This window comes from Ahaetulla prasina, chromosome 1 (genome assembly GCF_028640845.1).
Source record: "Ahaetulla prasina isolate Xishuangbanna chromosome 1, ASM2864084v1, whole genome shotgun sequence".
In the NCBI taxonomy this organism is placed as follows: Eukaryota; Metazoa; Chordata; class Lepidosauria; order Squamata; family Colubridae; genus Ahaetulla; species Ahaetulla prasina.
In genome coordinates this window covers 59491769-59509403 of record NC_080539.1, presented here as the reverse complement: position 1 = coordinate 59509403, position 17635 = coordinate 59491769, and the positions used below count along the sequence as shown (strand labels likewise).

Here is a 17635-nt window from a genome sequence, read left to right as displayed (position 1 = left end):
TATGAATTGGGACACTAGTGATATTATTCCTTTCAGGTAGCTGACCTTATCATTACTAGCTTGTGAAAACTGAGGGCTCCTTACACCTCTAAGGGCCATGCTTTTTGTGACCAAGGTCACATTTATCTCCAGAAATTATCTATCTGTATTGATGGTAAGGTTTTTATGCATAGTCTTGTCATTTCTGGAATTCATTTGATTTATTTAAAGAATCTATCAATCTTCAAGCAATGCATTTGGATACTTCTTTTTAAAGTAAAAAAAACTTTTTCTGGTAGCCATGCCCAAGTATAGATAGTCCTCACCTTACAATCATTCATTTAGTGACTGTTCAAATTTACAAAGGCACTGAAAAATGACTAGTCCTCACACTTATAACTGTAACAACATCCCCAAGGCCATGTGATCAAAATTTGGGCACCTGGATTCAGCATGTATTTACTGTGATTTCAACATTCCAGGGTCATGTGACTATCATTTGCGACCTTCCCAGTTGGCTTCTCACAAGCATAGTCAATGGGGTAAACTGGATTCACTAAACAACCATGTGATATACTTAACTGCAGTGATTTGCTTAATAACCATGGCAAAAAGGATTGTAAAATTGAGCACAACCCACTCAACAACCCTCTTGCTTAGCAACAGAAATGCTGGCACCAATTATGGTCATAAGCCAAGGACTACCTATAGTGCATTCCTCAATCTTTTTTCATCTTCACATTTACAATTAATAAAAACCTAGGTCTGAGCAGAAAAGAATTCCTAAGGAGTTATGCCTAAGAACCAAATCACATTAGCTCTGGGTAGAAGTGTTTGCCATGCATACTTTTGTGTTTTGTTGTAGTACCTGTTACACTATTCTTTGGCAATTCTATTCCTTTTCAGAACATGATCATGGAAAACTACTATTATTTCATCCTTTGGATGGCTCTTTGCTATAACCTTTTTAAATTATTTTCTACAGCTTTGTTTATCACCTGCAAGAAATATCAGCCAGTGATTTGAGCTAAAGTATCTTCAGCAAACAATTTTATATCTCATTTCTATTATGTAATCTAAAATAATAATTCAAGTCAATGTTATTTAAGAATTCTGCTTCTCCAAGAAAGGTTTTTACAAATTTTTCTCTGGCAGAGTTGCATTCTGCCAGAGAAAGATATGCAGCTTGTGGTTTTCCAGTGATTTCCCTTTGCCAGGTTGTCAGCTTTGTCCAAACTCTGTTGCATACAGAATTCTTCATGGACTATAGATTTGTCATGAGAAAGGAAAGTTGATACCCTATCAAAGAAGATAAAAGCACTCTTTTCCATGAGCCAAGCAAATGTGAGTTGATATATTTTCTTTTTGCTATGTTCAGCTTTGTTTGACAGTTTCACCAAATAAAAATATGATCAATATTATGAGAAAACTAAAGTGCTTACTTTTTGAACTTACTTAACTAAACTGAGGATCCTGAGAAAGAATATTAACTTCCACAATGAAGACTTAGTAGCCTTATTAATGTTCCTTCTTCTAGTATTTACTCCAATTTTTGATCGCTTAAGCATACAGGTTGAATAAGAAAGGTGAAAAATGCAACTTTTCTATACTCCTTTATCTTGAACCAATCAGTCTCTCCACATTGTGTTTGTCTAGTGGCCTTCTGATTTAGGTACAGTGACCATACCAACTTGACAGATGTATTGGCACCCCCAAGTTTTCTAAGGCTTTTGTCAGCTTGTCATGATTGACACAATTAAAGGCTTTCTTATAGTCAGTAAAGCATTTGTAGATATTCTTTTGATATTCTTAAGCTTTCATAATCCAGTGTAGATTTGCAATATGGTCCCTGGTGCCATGACTCCTTCTGAACCAGCTTGAACATCTGGTAATTTTCTTTCAGTGGTCAGTACCAGATGTTGTATGATCTTAAGAAGAATCTTGCTAGCATGAAGGATGAGGGCAAATCTGTGGTAATTGGAGCAATCCTTGGAGTCACCCTTTTTTGAAAATGATATGAACATGGATCATTTCCAATCCTGTGATGGTGTATTAGTTTCACAAATTTTCTGGCAAAAGGTTGTGATTGTGGGTGGTACAGGCTTACGCAGGGATGTATCAGCCCCTAGGGCCTTGTTATTTAACAATTGGCTCCTTGTCCACACAACTTCGTCCTGAAGGATGGCTGGTTCTATTTCTGTTTCTTTTTTCCCCATCATTGTTCTTGTTCCTCGCATGTAGCTCTTATACATGCCATCTCTATCCCCCTTAAAATCAAGATTAAGTATTAATCATGCACTCATAAGGATTAATTTGCTCCTTTATTGTTTGATGTCTTGCCTGTTAGATAGCCTAAACCAGTGAGTGGCTAACCTTTTCCGGACTGAGTGCCCAAAGCACATGCACACAAATGTATGCGCAAATGCACAAACCCCCAAAATGCAATGCATGCATGGCCCCCGTACATGTGCCCTGCTCCCCTGCATGCGCCCTGCACGTCGGCCCGCAGCCCCCTTGCATGTGTCTCACGCATCCGCATGCACCCCCACGCATACACCCCATACATGCGTGTGTCCCCACGCATGTGCCCCACCCCCCATGCATGTGCGGCAGAGACTCAAAGACCATCTGGCTGGTGGGAGGTGTGCACGCATGCGGAGTGGAGCTGAGCTGGGATGACAACACGCGTGCACACAGAGAGGGTACTGTGTGCCACCTCTGGCAGGTGTGCCATAGGTTCACCATCACTGTCCTAAACAGTCAAGAAAATTAATTAATATACATTTTAAAACTATCTAGAATTAAAGTTAATTAAGGCTTCAGTTTTACCTCTTGCTGTAAATAAAAATACATGAAGAAATCATTTCTATTTAAAAAAAATTTTTTATCATTTTGGGGAGGAATAAAATTTTCACTTTATTTTTTCAAAGCTGTATCTGATACTATTATCAAGACTACTATTCAATAGCAGAGAAAAGGAAGAAAAAAAAACACCAAAAGGTTCTAGAGCCATCTGCAGGAAGTCATTGATAGTGTGCCAAGGTCTTGTTCCTATTTTCAGAGACTGTCATGATTTTAGTTAGGTGAGACTGCATAACAAGGTAAAAACAAGGATGGAGTTTGCTTCTTGAAAAAGTAAATAAGGAAAATAAATTAAGATGCAGTTCATTGCAATGCAATCCTTTTTAAATCAGTTGTTCAGAAATGCTTATTGATACATATAGTTTTTGTGTGTGAATAAGGTAAACACTATTTTCATTTTTTCTTCAGTGTTTTCCCCCCTGAATTTCACATTCCAGTAGAGTCCAGATGCCATATGATAAAATAAATCTTTTGGGTCTTTTAAAAATTAGGATAGTATGCTTTTTTAAAAAATCTGCCTTTTATCTAATGGTTTTTTTATATTAAATGTGGAAAAAATTAGGATATTAGGTACAATTATATAGAATAATAATATCATCCCCAACACTTTCTTAGGAAAGAAATCATTAGTTTTGATGGAATGTTCAGACAAATAGGAACATTTGTAGTTATAACAAGGAAAGTAGCCTTGTTTATTGAAGTAGCTTTCTACATTTTTAAATTTAAAATCTTAATTGTATGTATATTTGTATCAATTATCAGTTCCAGACGATGAGTTACCATTATCATTTGTACAAATATATTTCTTATTTATTAAAATCATGCAGTTGTGGTCTCCCTGTGTGAAAATTCTGAGACCATCCCAGAAAAATTAGTGACAAGCTTTATTTGTAAACCTACAGGAAAACAGAAGTTATAATATTCTGTTTCTAAAATTATTGCATAACCATTATGAGGTAGAATAGTATTGCTGACTGGGGAATTCTGGGAGATAAAGTCCATACATCTTAAAGTTGTCAAATTTGAAAAATGCTGATGTAGAACGTACCAATTTTCTGGTTGGTGTCCATTATCCTGTTGTGTTACAGTAAGAAAACCCACTAATAAAATGATGTCAAAGTTGGGAGATAGGAAAGAACAGGTTAAGGATTGATTATCATGTACAAATCTATCTGTGTGGTCGCAAAGACTTGAAAACAACTTGATGGCACATAATCATCAATCAAATGAGAAGAATAGAATAGAATAGAACAGAACAGAACAGAACAGAATAGAATAGAATTCTTTATTGGCCAAATGTGATTGGACACACAAGGAATTTATCTTGGTGCATATGCTCTCAGAATACATAAATGAAAAGATACATTCGTCAAGAATCATAAGGTACAACACTTAATGACAGTCATAGGGAAATAGTCAATATAAATCTTAAGGATACCAGCAACAAGGTCACAGTCATACAGTCATAAGTGGGAGGAGATGGGTGATAGGAACAATGAGAAGATTAATAGTAATGCAGACTTAATAACTAGTTTGACAGTGTTGAGGGAATCATTTGTTTAGCAGAGAGATGGCTTTACAGTAAATGAGGGGCTTTTCAGGCTACTTTCTGAGGTTTGTAAGAATTTAGCATATGGTGTTTTTCCCATATGCTAAAGTCATAAATAACTTTTCTAAAGTTTTCGTTTTAAATAAAACTCACTACTTTGAAAGTGCTGTTTAAATTGGCATATATGGAGGTTACTCTTGTAATAATACAAATTCAGAGCCACAGTATCCTAGGGAAACAAAGTGGAATGGGTCAAAGTGACCTATTTGTAATAGATTCAGTCCTCATTGATCTATTATAACAGTGTTTATAGTTATTAAAAGATGTAGGGTTAGTAACATTTCAAGGTCATGGATAGTTTAAGAGATTCTAAAAATTAAAACAGCAGCCATATTCTGTCTTTTAGCTTTGAGTACAGTGGCTGGTAAGAATTATTTGGGAAAGATATATTTGCCGTGAAACATAATAAAGTATGAAATTAAATTAAATTATAAAGGAGATAGATATTCAAAAGGGAAGAAAGCAGTTGTGTTGGTATTAGATAGCATATACATAGATAAATCATCTTTTTTTAAAAAAAAGAATAGTTGCTAATACATTTTCAGTCTCATAATTTTTTCCTTATGACTCAGAATTTTATCCTTTATTACATCTAGTCTTGTAATTTGTCACCTAAGAAGAGCAAACATTTTATATATATTTAATATAAATAATTTAATGTTTAAATATAAATATTTGTTCTCAATCTTCTGCTGTTTTGCTTAATGTCAGAAGATATGAGAATAAGCAGTATATGTTTGGTCTGTTCATGTAAATTCACACGCGTCTGGCTTTTCCAGCCAGTTTTTCCCCTTTGCCACAATTCTGTTGCCACTGTGATACTTGCAGGCCTGCTTCACAGTTGTACAGCTGATGTCCTGTCGAGGCTTATATCCTTCTTAGTGACAATGAGTGTTCTTGCCAAATGCCAGGGACCATAGTCGCATCTGTTTGTCTTCTGAGCTTGTCTGAGGCTGTTCAGAACACTCTTTATCCAGGGGGCAGCTTTAACTAGGCTTAATACTCTGGAAAGCCCTGTTTGTAAATGTGTACAAAGAGGGGACAAGTTTCTGTTGTCTTTCCTTTAGAATTATTCCCTTTGACACAACTTGCTCGAGTCCCTGTCACCAGCATGTCAACAGCCAGGTTTTCAGGCAAGGTGGTCTTAACAAGTTCTCTACCCCTGCCATCTAGTATCCTGAGTTCCCTGCCAGAATACTGTTTATAAATGATAGCTTGCAGCTATCTATGGATAAATAGAGAGGAATCAAGGGAATTAGCTTTTTTTAATCTTCAAGGCTACAGTTTCATGCTAAGAAACATATAGGCAAGGCTGTTGAGTGACGTTTTGTTTTCCCAGGTCCCACTGAAGGCATGTAAAATGTATAATTAGGAAAGACATTAATATTTTTGGTAAATATTCATTTAGTTTTGTCATAGGCTTTTTTATTTTTTGCTTTTGCTTTTTTTTTTCCTTCAAAAAGTAAATGTATGCCAAGAAGGCTTTGAGAGAAGCTTATAATAAGATAACTAGGAAAAGTAACATCATTAAAACAATATAAATTTATTATTTAAAGAAGTTGCAGTTATGATTACAGCTTGGGCCCCTATCTAATTTCCTGCTTAAAGGCATTTGCTTCTCTTCAAGAGGAAGTGGGGTTTACTTCCAATGTAAATGTAGCATCTAATCTGTATTAACAGTTTGATATTTTCAATAGCACCCATAGTGTTTTCTTTAAAAAGAAAACCATAAAACATTTTCTTTAAAAATATCATAAAACATCTTAAAGACAACTTCAGAAGCACAATTTACATTGAAACCTAGATGGGCAAGTTGACTCACTCATTCTGCTTTTGGCTGTAAAACAGAATTTCCCAAGTATTATTCATAGAGTTCATCATAGAAATGGATTACTATTACTACAATAGATTTGGAACTTGAGGAAAACATTGTGTGTACATAATCACCTCCTACAAATTGCTTTTTAGATTCACTTTTCACCATGACATAGTATATCAATATGCAGAACATATTTTAGTAATAATTATTATTCTATTCTACATTTCTTATCATTGTGTTTAGTTGTTTTCAGCCTGCTGAAAAGGTAAATGCCTTTTCCTCAAAACAGTAGCAAATTAAAAAAAAAAAACACTATCAATATTCGTACCTTGGTTAGTGGTGCTTTGCAGAGACAAATGATTCATTTATGCTGAAGAAACAGAGCTGCCTTTCACACATCCATTGATTTTAAATTAAAAAGCAGCTGCGATGTTTTGCACAAAGAGTGACAAATATAACAGTAGTCCTTACTTAATGTTATTTGGTGCAACTTCATTGTATGTGCCAAGCGAGAAACAGGGAGGGGGATCTAAATTCCATAATCTAACTGATCAATAATCTAGATATCTCAATGCAGTGTAACAGATAATCAATATGAGCAGAATTACTTAAGCAGAGCTAGCTATTATTCCTGCTACTAAGGTCTTCAGGTTCAATTGGCTGACTTTATTAATTTTTATCTTTCATCCTATTTGAATTCTGGTTTCCCTCTTTCTCATGCCTTTTCATACTCTTTTCATTATAGCCCTAGTCTGAGCTATAATTAGAAGTCCACTGCTTCTGATGCTAAATAATTTTAGGAACTGGTTTCAGCAAAAGAAGGAAGGCTTAAGTTTTATGAAATTCACATAATTTTCAATTATTTCTGCTTGTAATCTTTCCATTATTTTAAGACATAAATTTTATTATTTTAATTACATTATTTTAAGATATAAATCTATGAAATCTAATTGGTTAGAACATTTACTACATCCATGTTTATACTTACACCTTTTATCTTGTACATGTTTGACAAACTAAATAAAATTTTAAAAAATCCTTTAAATCTGAAGACTGTGATTGGTGCAACTTATATTGTATGGTACAGTGGACAAATTGTTTATTTCCTGAGAGAACATAGCTAATTAAGTCAGTCTGTTGTTGCTCAAAGTCTGTTGTTGCTCAAAGTCTATATGATCTGTTTTTGAACCAAAAGATACTCATAGTCCCTCTTTTATAGAAGCTTTCAATTTCTTACATCAGATATTAACCCCCAAACAATGTGAAGAGCTCATTGTTTAGACACAATGTCAATAGCTGACATGGAAGCTTTCGCTCAGGCATGAATTCTATATATAATGCAGGATATTGAATTATTTGTTTTTGTTTGATGTGTTGCATTTTTGTTTCTGTTAAATAGATTAAATGAAATCTATTGGTTACATTACTCTGTCACTTTTCATGATCTCATGAATATCTTTACTAAGTTATTAAACTTTTGAAGAATTGTGTATTAACTTTAGAAGCAGAGAGAGTTGAAACAACTAGTTTTCATGGTTAATCAAAATCCTCACTACTCAGTAGTCTAATGTGTCAGGATTATCTTTTTATAATGAATATTTGCCTAGCATAGGTCCCCATGGTAACACTGGGAATAATGGAATCCAAGTAAGGGATGTGAGTCACAGGTAAAAGCATTTCACACTTAACATAAAACAGTGAATACTATGAAGACAAGAGTCTGAAACATTTCCACACGTAAACACACATGTACACACATTATATAAAAAGGCTGGCACATCAAGCAAAAACAGTACAGAAACTACTCTTAAATTTGTAGTTCGTACTTCAATACGTACATCTGTACTTCACCAATGCATAATTAATATAAAAGTGGTGGGGTTCTTTTAAGAATCTGATAAGTTATGACTAGTTGAGTTAGTTCTAACCATTCAGTCGTTTCCGATTCTTGACAATTTTATAGGCAAATGCTTTCCATGCTACCCTGTCAAGCACAGCTTATTTCAGTTGTTGGGTGTTCATCTTTGTATCAGCTTTGATGGTATAAAGCCAGAAAGTTCTTTGTCCCTATTTCTTGATCCACTAATCATTCCTAGCATTATTGACTTTTCTAATAAATTTGCATGCAAGACATGGTCAAAGTAAATCAGATGTAGTCTTGTAATTTTGGCTTTAAGTGAAGTTTCTGCTTTTATACGTTTCAGCACCTCCCTGTTGGTTATTCTGGCTATCCATGATATATGCAATAATTTAAATCAGCACCACAGTTCAAAGGCATTGAGTCTTTTTCGATCAGCTATTATTAGTGTCCAACTTTCATACCCATACATCATTACCTGAATGCAAGACAAGAAGCAATGGATGGAAACTAATCAAGGAGAGAAGCAACATAGAACTAAGGAGAATTTTCCTGGCAGTTAGAACAATTAACCAGTGGAACAACTTGCCTCCAGAAGTTGTGGTTGATCCAACACTGGAAACTTTAAAAAAGAAATTGGATACTGTATCATGAGTTTTACTATATTAATTTCCCCATGTAACTATTTGCTTACCATTTTGCCTACATATCTCTGATTTCATTGCAGACAGACAAGCGTCCATTTAGGATCCCTATGTATGGGTGATATCAAACGAAGAAGAAAAGCAGCACCATTGCCAGGACCTACTGGTAAGCAGATTCAGCATAATTAAATATGTTATTCAGATAGACAGACAGACAGACAGACAGATAGACTGACTGACAGACTGACTGGCTGACATATTTTAAAGCATTTAAAGACATTTAAAGAGCTGGCAAAAGGGTTTTGAGGCTGCAGTTTCTTTAAACTCTAGAGGGAATTAGTAATTACTAGGAAATTAATTCCATTGACCTTAGTGGGGTTTGGTTCTGAGTAATGTGCATGTGATTGCAGATTAAGTGTAAAAAAATATCTAAAGCAACTTGTTGGGGAAAACAGTATACGTAGTTCACTTATTGACCCTGATCTATTCTTTTCAGTGATTTCTTCATGTAGAAACCATGCTCCTCATTGGAGGTGCTAATTCTGATTAGGACCATGGAAATGAGGGGAAATTAAACTTTCTCCTCTTTCCATCACAACTCTGTGCTAGCTACTCTCCTTATAACTAATGTTAACTAAATACATAGTAGCAAATAAAATTAAGAACAGCCTATTTTCTCTTGCCTGTATTTAGAAGTAGAGATCTTCGGTGGTTAGCTAGGAGGACAAAACTCAAAGGGCTCCATTGCCTGTCTTTTTAAAACAGTGTGCTTTATTCCCGGTTCATCTATCCAGAATGGAATGAAAAGATTACCAAGGTTCATCAAACTGACTGAACACTACTCTTTCTTGCTTATCTGTTAGAAGAAGTCAGTCACTTCAGAATATTACAAGGAGTAATAGAACCCAAAGAGTGTGCTGGTCAACAAGATTGATTGATTGATTGATTGATTGATTGATTGATTGATTGATTGATTGAATAGAGCCACCCATCTCCATGTTCCATGTTACTCTAGAGCAGGGCTGTCAAACTCCCGGCCCATGGGCCAGATGTGTCACATACTGGCCATGCCCACACTCAGTTTAACGAAGAGGGAAAAAGTCCTGATACATCACGTGACACCACCGTGACGACACCACTTTGACACCCCTGCTCTAGAGACATACAGAATTAAAATAAAACTAAACAATCTATATGCTTGCTAGATCACAACTTAAACCACATTATAAGCAATTATTGCATGAAATGGTCTACATCTCACAAGAGAAGAAGAAATATGTTTGGCTAGAACCCTATCAAGGGAGCTTTAAATTGAAGAGAGGGAGATAGATGCATGGGTCCAGGTAAAGAAGTGCTGGATATTAGAGATATGGCTATACAAGATCACACAGGAGGAACAAGGCAAGAAAGGGTACTTGAAAGTCCCTAGTATAATCTACATGGTAGAAAGGAGATCTGTAGGTAGTGTCATCTCCAGCTCCTGTTTATCGGTGGAGAGAATAAAGGTAACAAACAGGAAATAGTGTGTGATAGGGAAGAAATAATGGAGACGAGGACAGTTCTTCTTAAGTTCTTTGCAAATATCTTTTCTCAGACTGAGAAAAAGGGGCTGGACAAGTTTAGAGCTGGTAAAATACAGAAAAAAAATACCTTGCTACCTTACAAACATTCAATTTTTCAATAGCCAGAGGAATTGCATTCCAGAGATTTTAAGGAGGTGCTTATTGAAAACTGCTAAAGAACTAGTCATGAAAAAAAAAAGAAGGCAATGTAGTCCTAATATTCAAAAAGAGGAAGAGGAAGACTCAGTTTAACATCTATACTTGCAATATAGTAGCACAAATTGTCCAAGTACATATCTGCAAGCATGTAGAAAACAATGCTACCATTAACAAGAAACAGCATTATTAAGAAAGAATCATGTCAGCTTAACCTCTTTTCTTTTCTTAGTTTGGTGGACCAGGGGACAGCTATGGCTATAAGGTTTGGGAAGGTTAATCAGTAAAACCATGGTTCATTATTGCATTCTTGTGGTTAGCATGGGTAAACTGAACTAGGCTGGTCTCATATATTTTCAGCTTGTTGAATAACAGCATCCAAAGGGTGCTTTTAAGTGGCTTAGAAACAGTTTTTGAAAGGAAGAATTCCCTATTTGGCCCAATATTATTTACCATTTTTGTAAATGACCTAAACAGATGTTTCCATAGAGAACAAAATCACTATTCAAAATTATCACAGCCTTGAGCATTGGGCCAAATCGAACAGGATGATTTAAATCCTGTTCCCAGGAAGAAAAGATTTTTGGATGTGATATTTAATTTTTTTTTCTTTTTAATAAATACAGACATTTCTAAAATTCTGTTTTCTCTTTCTCATTATGGGGTACTAGATTAATGAGAAAACTGAATTTCAACAACTGTAGAATCAGGGTGCAGCATAACAAAATTAACAAAAGTGAAGGGGGTCTGTATACTTTTGGAATGCACTGTATTTATTTAATACCTAATACACCTTGGAAATTATTTCTGGAATTAGCTATCTGTACTTCACTATTGGTTTATTTCTGTGTACATTTGAAAGTTAAGAATCACATAGTTCTTCCTTCTGCTGATACTGAGTTGTTTCCGGGGGTTATCTAACTTTGTCATTCCATTAGAATGGCTTTATATTTTCACGGCATTTCAGCTATCACTGATAGCACCAGACCAAGAACACTCTAAAAATATTGCTAAAGTACCTTGGTGGTAGTAACATAGAAATAGAAAATGGCTAGGTCAGGCCCCTAAGACTACGACCATATGTGTAGCAAGAAGTAAAATGCTTAATAGCTGAGGAGAGGATAATATAATTATTTCTACAAGGTGATTTCAACTTCACAACTTGCAAGTGACAGAAGGAAGTCGTTTTACGGAAATATTTGGAATATTTCTATTCCATCAATTGAAAATGTTTTCAAATAATGGAATAAAAATAAAGGAAAACATTCCTCACTAAGTATAGAGGAACTATTTCTGGTAGAAAATAATGTAATACTTAATGAATAGTTGTAGTTGTGGGATGATGCCCTTGCTTTCCATGCTAAAAGAGACAGTTTCAATCTCCAGCATATTTCTCTTAGAAATCCAAAAGAATGTTACTGCCAGCTCATGTCATCTATTCTAGGCCAAGTGGACCATAGTTTGATTGTAATAATGCATCTTCCTGTTTTTTTGAGTGCCTAAACTATGATCCCTCTGGACCAAATTGTGTTTAAAGCATGGTCTCAAACTATTCTGTTTCAGTTTTGTCCCCATTTCCTCAATAATAAACTATCATTTACCTATATCTGCAAATGAAAGGTACCTTTCAGGTAGTGACAGAAATAGTTGGCTTTTCCATCTCAAAGAGGTCTAAAGACCCTTTAGAAACCACATTGAGGAGGATAGAAAAATCTAGATGAGAGGAAAATCTAGAGTCTTGCTATCTTTGGTATTGAGGCCCAAGTATTTAATGATATTTTTAATGATGAGTTATTTGCTGCATTGTTGAGAACGTTTGCAGTAAAATAGCAGAAATCATGGCATGATCACATTTCTAGAAAATGTTACAATATGACAATGCTAATTAACAATATATTCTCTCATATGTATGCATTTTCCCTAATAATTGAAGACTTTTTGTCAATACTGAGTTTATTGAAAAGTAGATTGTGCACTTGCATAGAGTTTGCTTTTATTCTTGCTTGGTATGTTTCAAACATGATATGGGCAAATGTTTTTCCTTCATTTCTTTCCTCTCTGCCCTCTACAAGAAGCTCAAATCTGTTAAAGAACCTCTAACCTGCCAAATCACATATGTGGAACATACAAATTTGACTTCTACCTATTAGCATATGCTCTGGGCAACAGGAATGGTTGCCCTTTCAAGATAATATCTACGTTCTTGAAATTCTTTCCCTACTACCAGTTTTTGCGCAGTTCTACAAAGAACAAATAAGTAGTTGCCAAATAACCTATGACCCATTGGGTCATTCTTCTTTCCTCATACATTATAGATGTGTATCATTTCTTCTATCCTCACAACCCTTAGGAGAGCCCAGGTGAAGTCACTGCTTCTCCTCTTCCTCTGTTGACCCACAGAACTGCCTGCCACTTTGCTGGGAAAAGGGGAAAGCAAGGGAGCTGTGAACTATGAGGAAAACTGCACCCCACTCTCCATTCTGACATGTCCCCAAGGGCCTCTTCCTCCAGGGAGGAAAAGGGCCCATTCATCAACCATCGGTGCTTCCATCAACAGGCGTGTTTTGTCTTTCCTCTTTCCACATATGATATAAGCTTACACACTTCCTAAAATTTTTAGGAAAAACCCTTTTAACCCTCAAGAGAGATGCCGTGAAGACTCCTCCTCACCTGACCCACAGAACTTCTTGCCACTTACCTACACTTCTAGCCACTGCTCATAAGGAAATCCCTGCTTCCCTTCGTTACGTCCCCAAGGGCCCCCTCGATTGTTGGTGCTCCCAGTCAACTCTATCTTGCCCATAGGCCTCTAAATGACTCCCTTGTCTTTCTCTCATTGGACGCCACCATTAAGAGAACTCAGATTTCAGGCTTGGTTCTAAAGCAGCTAATGGCTGCTTGCCCATTGAGTCTTGCTCATTGAACTTGCCCTTGAGCCATCTGATTGGGTTCAGGATCAGAGAGAAATTAGAAAAATGGGTACAGTAAAGTTATACTCTTGGAGAAAAAAAGTCCCAGGAGTTTTTTTTGCCTTTTAATGTGGTGGGACAGTTGACAGAGGGCAGGGATACACCTCTCCTATTTTCCCTTGCACCACGCAACCTACAGGTTTCTAGGTAATGTAGTTGGAAGGTGTGGTGGCACTGAAGCAGCCACTACTTTGCCAAATTTCATTCCCATAGGAGACATGGGTTGGGGCATTTTGCCCAATTGAAGGTTACAAATAGACAGAAGTGTTTCAGTAGTATGTAGATTATTTTATCAAATTTATTTGCTGCCCATGTCATGCACCCAAGGCAATTCTAAGCAGCTACAATTATAAATTACATATGCAATACAATTATAAATTACATATAAATTACATATTATTATGGGGATATTATATGGTAACCCTAATCCCAATCAATTGTGCCTCCTTCAACAACAAAAAATTAGGTATGTGTAACTGGAAGAAGATATACTTCATATTGGTGGATAAATTTGATTTAATTCTTCTGTCTCATTTATTTGTTTATCAAATTTATTACATAAATATTTGAAATTGTAAGATCCATCTCTTACTGCCAGACTTATGAACTTAGCAAGCCTATGAAGACAAGGTTTCAGTTGGCACTTTCTTAAATGACAAATGGTTTTCCCTGCCTTTGTATTCAGTGTGTTGGATGGCCTTAGTAATGCACGTTCAGAAGATAGATAGCATGATGGAGCTAACACGGAATGAGGATGGAGCTGATGGAATTAGGTTTTCTCTAGATTCTGAATTTTTGTTCAGCATCTGTGTGACTGTGTACTTTCAGATATGTGATAGGGCTATAGACTACTGTAGCTAGAAATGTTATTGGTTAAACATTTATTAATTGTGACAAGAACACCCAATTTATTTCAGCGCTCTAGCTTATTTACTGCTCTTTCACCTTTGTATTTTGTATTGAAAAAGTAAAATGAATATTGATAGAGTTAGCTATTGATTTCTAAATTTATAGCCTCTTCTCAGCCTTGAGACAAAGTCACATACCAATAGCATCGTGTGCATTAGTAACAAAGGATGTAGATTTTATCATACAGCAAAGAAAACTGTTGAAGCAAGAAACTTTTATCAGACAAGAGCATTTTATAGTTTAAAAATGTCATCTGTAAAGGTGAACTAAAGCAACAAAGAAAATAAGGTGAATTCTGTTAGAAGATTCCAGTCAATAACTGGAATAGAAAGTTCTGTTATACTTTCCTGCGAGCAGAAAATATTTGACTAAGATAAAGTCTAAATAAAGCTTCTGTTTAAAAATTGAGCAACAAAGCATTGAAACAAAATGCAATTTTCTTCACACGTTAGATTACTATGTTTTTTAAAAAACCTATATGGATATAACTAGATGCTTTGGTGTTCTTAGGGCAGCCCTAAGTCGTTTAGCAATAAATACTTAACAAACAAATTAGTAGTAAAAGCAATAAATTACCTGATATAGAAGGATATTCTGAAAATCTTTGGTGACTTACTAACCTTCAAAGGAGACTTTAACAGACTCTATTGCAAGAGTAGGGGTTTTATTGAAAGTTATCTACTGGTTTTGATATAAGCATGATACAGATTCATCAGATGTGACTAAGAACTATATGAAATCTGTCTGTATCTTACTGATCAATAACATTCCTAAAGACTGTAGTCCCCATATCCTAAATTGATTTTTCCCTGAATACTGCACTTAAGTTTTCCTTCTGTCTATCATTAGCAACCATCAGAAGAGCCCACAACCATATATACAGAAACTTCACTTTTTTCACAAGGAGGAAGGGGCAAGTAAATACAAATATCAGTCCCCAATTAATTAGTCATTAATTAATTTGTTGTCAGCATTTAGATCAAAATTTATCTGGACCCTTAGTCCACTTGTAACTTCCTAAAATCAGTTTTAATCAGCCTTTTGCTTTATTAAAAATGTTTTAAGTCCTTAAACTTATAATTAAAACTTTCTTTCACTGAGGATTGAAGGAAACTCACTCAGTGGCATTCATCCAAAGTTTCTAATAGCCAAAAAGCAGTTAACAGGCAATTTTGAAAAGTGATTAAGAAAAGTAGTATTCAAACCTAATGTCATTTCACAGCCAGTATCCTAAACCCACCAGAGAAACCACAATCTTGCAGTCTTCTTGCAAGAAACAACTGCCTAGAGCACTTGTTGGCTATCTCAAATTCTCTCCTTATGCAGAGAGGAATTGTCTACTCACTGGCTCTTCATTTTGCTCATTCATTCTCTCTTCTGTCAGCTCTGCTGTTCAGAGCCATCTTGTCCACCATTTCTTCCATTGGAAGTCTCATGCTCACATTTTCAAAGTAGCTGCTTGCTTTGAGGTATGGATTATTAGATTTCTATCTAATTTGCCTGTGCTTCACACACTTGTACATATTCTAGAAGACAAACAATTTGCGTGGGAAAAATCATACATATTATAAAAGTCTTCCTATAAGTATAAAACAGTCCTTAGAAGAGTAAAACAGATAGATTTTTTTCCCCAGCTAAAATTCAAATGCTAGTTGTGGCCAGCTGTCTTTAACAAGCAGAATTGAATATTTGTAGTGCCAAAACAATGTAACTCATTTTATTGGCAACTCAAGTGTCCATCTTTCATTTAACCTGTATGTAAAGCCTTTTCTCATTTGGCTTTTGTATTATGGAGACTAGGTATTAATTCAGTTATATAGTATTAGTATCCCTTATGACTGAGATTGAATTGTGTACATTTTCTGGGATCCTAAAATATAGGCCTGCAGGTAGTAGGACATGTGAAAATATGTTGTCTCCTCAGTGGGTAAATTTTATTTATTATTTATTTATTATTTAAATTTATATACCGCCCTTCTCCCGAAGGACTCAGGGCGGTTCACAGCCAAGTAAAAATACAATACTATAAATACAAATTAAAATACAGTTAAAAAACTTATTAAAATTGGCCAGAATTAAAATTTAGAACTAAAACCCATTAAAACCCATTAAAACACTAACCCAGTCCAGCGCAGATGAATAAGTAGGTTTTAAGCTCGCGGCGAAAGGTTCGGAGGTCCGGAAGTTGACGAAGTCCTGGGGGGAGTTCGTTCCAGAGGGCGGGAGCCCCCACAGAGAAGGCCCTTCCCCTGGGTGTCGCCAGACGACACTGTCGCGCCGATGGCACCCTGAGGAGCCCCTCTCTGTGAATGAAATGAGACTATTACCTTGCAAAGAATTACCTAGAGCTATTTTTACTTGGATATATGTAGTCCTCGATGTACAACAGTTCATTTAATGACCATTCAAAGTTATAACAGCACTCAAAAAAGTGACTTGTGACCCCTTTTCGCACTTTGCATTGCAGCATCCCCATGGTCATGTGTTTAAAATTCAGATGCTTGGCAGCTGACTCATATTTATGACAGTTGCAGTGTTCTGGGATCATGTGAGCCCCACTTTTGCAACCTTCTGCCAAGCAAAGTCAATGAGGAAGCCAGCTTCACTTAACAACCCTGTTAGTAACAACTACAGTGATTCGCTTAACATCTGTGGCAAGAAAGGTTGTAAAATGAGGCAAAACTCACTTAACAAATGTCTCACTTAACAATAGGAATTTTGGGTTCAATTATGGTCGTAAGTCAAGGACTATCTGTACTTGGTTCACAAGGAGAAAAGGAAAAGACTTTACCTGGTCATTGTTTCTGCCTTCTGTCCCAGTGTCTCAAAATATGTTATTGATGAGATTTAATGATGATGGAACAAAAGGAATCTGGACAGGGGTGAAACACTAATGCAAAAAGAACATCTTGATACACAACACTCTAAGAAATATATATAATGATAGCTTCCTCAATACTTATAGCAATTGATATGAATTCATGCTACCCATCTCAAAAGAAGTGGATTAATAAATTATACATATGGAAACAAAGCGGACTTCTATGTAAGGGAGAATTTGTTCCTTCCAATGTATCGGCATAGCTCCATGAGAAGGAATCTAAATCTCTACTAGTTACCTAGAAGACGTGAATAGTTCTGTTTAATAGTGAAGAGTTGGTTTAAAAATTAACATGCATCTTGATAGTTAAAAGAAATCTACCTTTCTGTAAAAGATTAGTCTTTTTTTTTAAAGCTTGCTGTAAGGGATCCCTGGGGGAAAATAGCA

General features: G+C 35.7%; 1 protein-coding gene across 4 annotated transcripts in view; it reads left to right on the top strand.

The window, feature by feature from the left end:
* Positions 1–17635, top strand: part of GPATCH2 (G-patch domain containing 2) — a 100898-nt gene that overhangs the window by 76160 nt on the left and 7103 nt on the right. For 3 of the 4 annotated variants that reach the window (XM_058165419.1, XM_058165417.1, XM_058165418.1), the window contains exon 9: positions 8855–8937. The exons of the other annotated variant lie outside the window; for it this stretch is intronic. In XM_058165419.1, coding sequence (XP_058021402.1) covers positions 8855–8937 — 83 coding nt within the window. The remainder of the gene's footprint in view (positions 1–8854; positions 8938–17635) is intronic. 4 annotated transcript variants of the gene reach the window in all.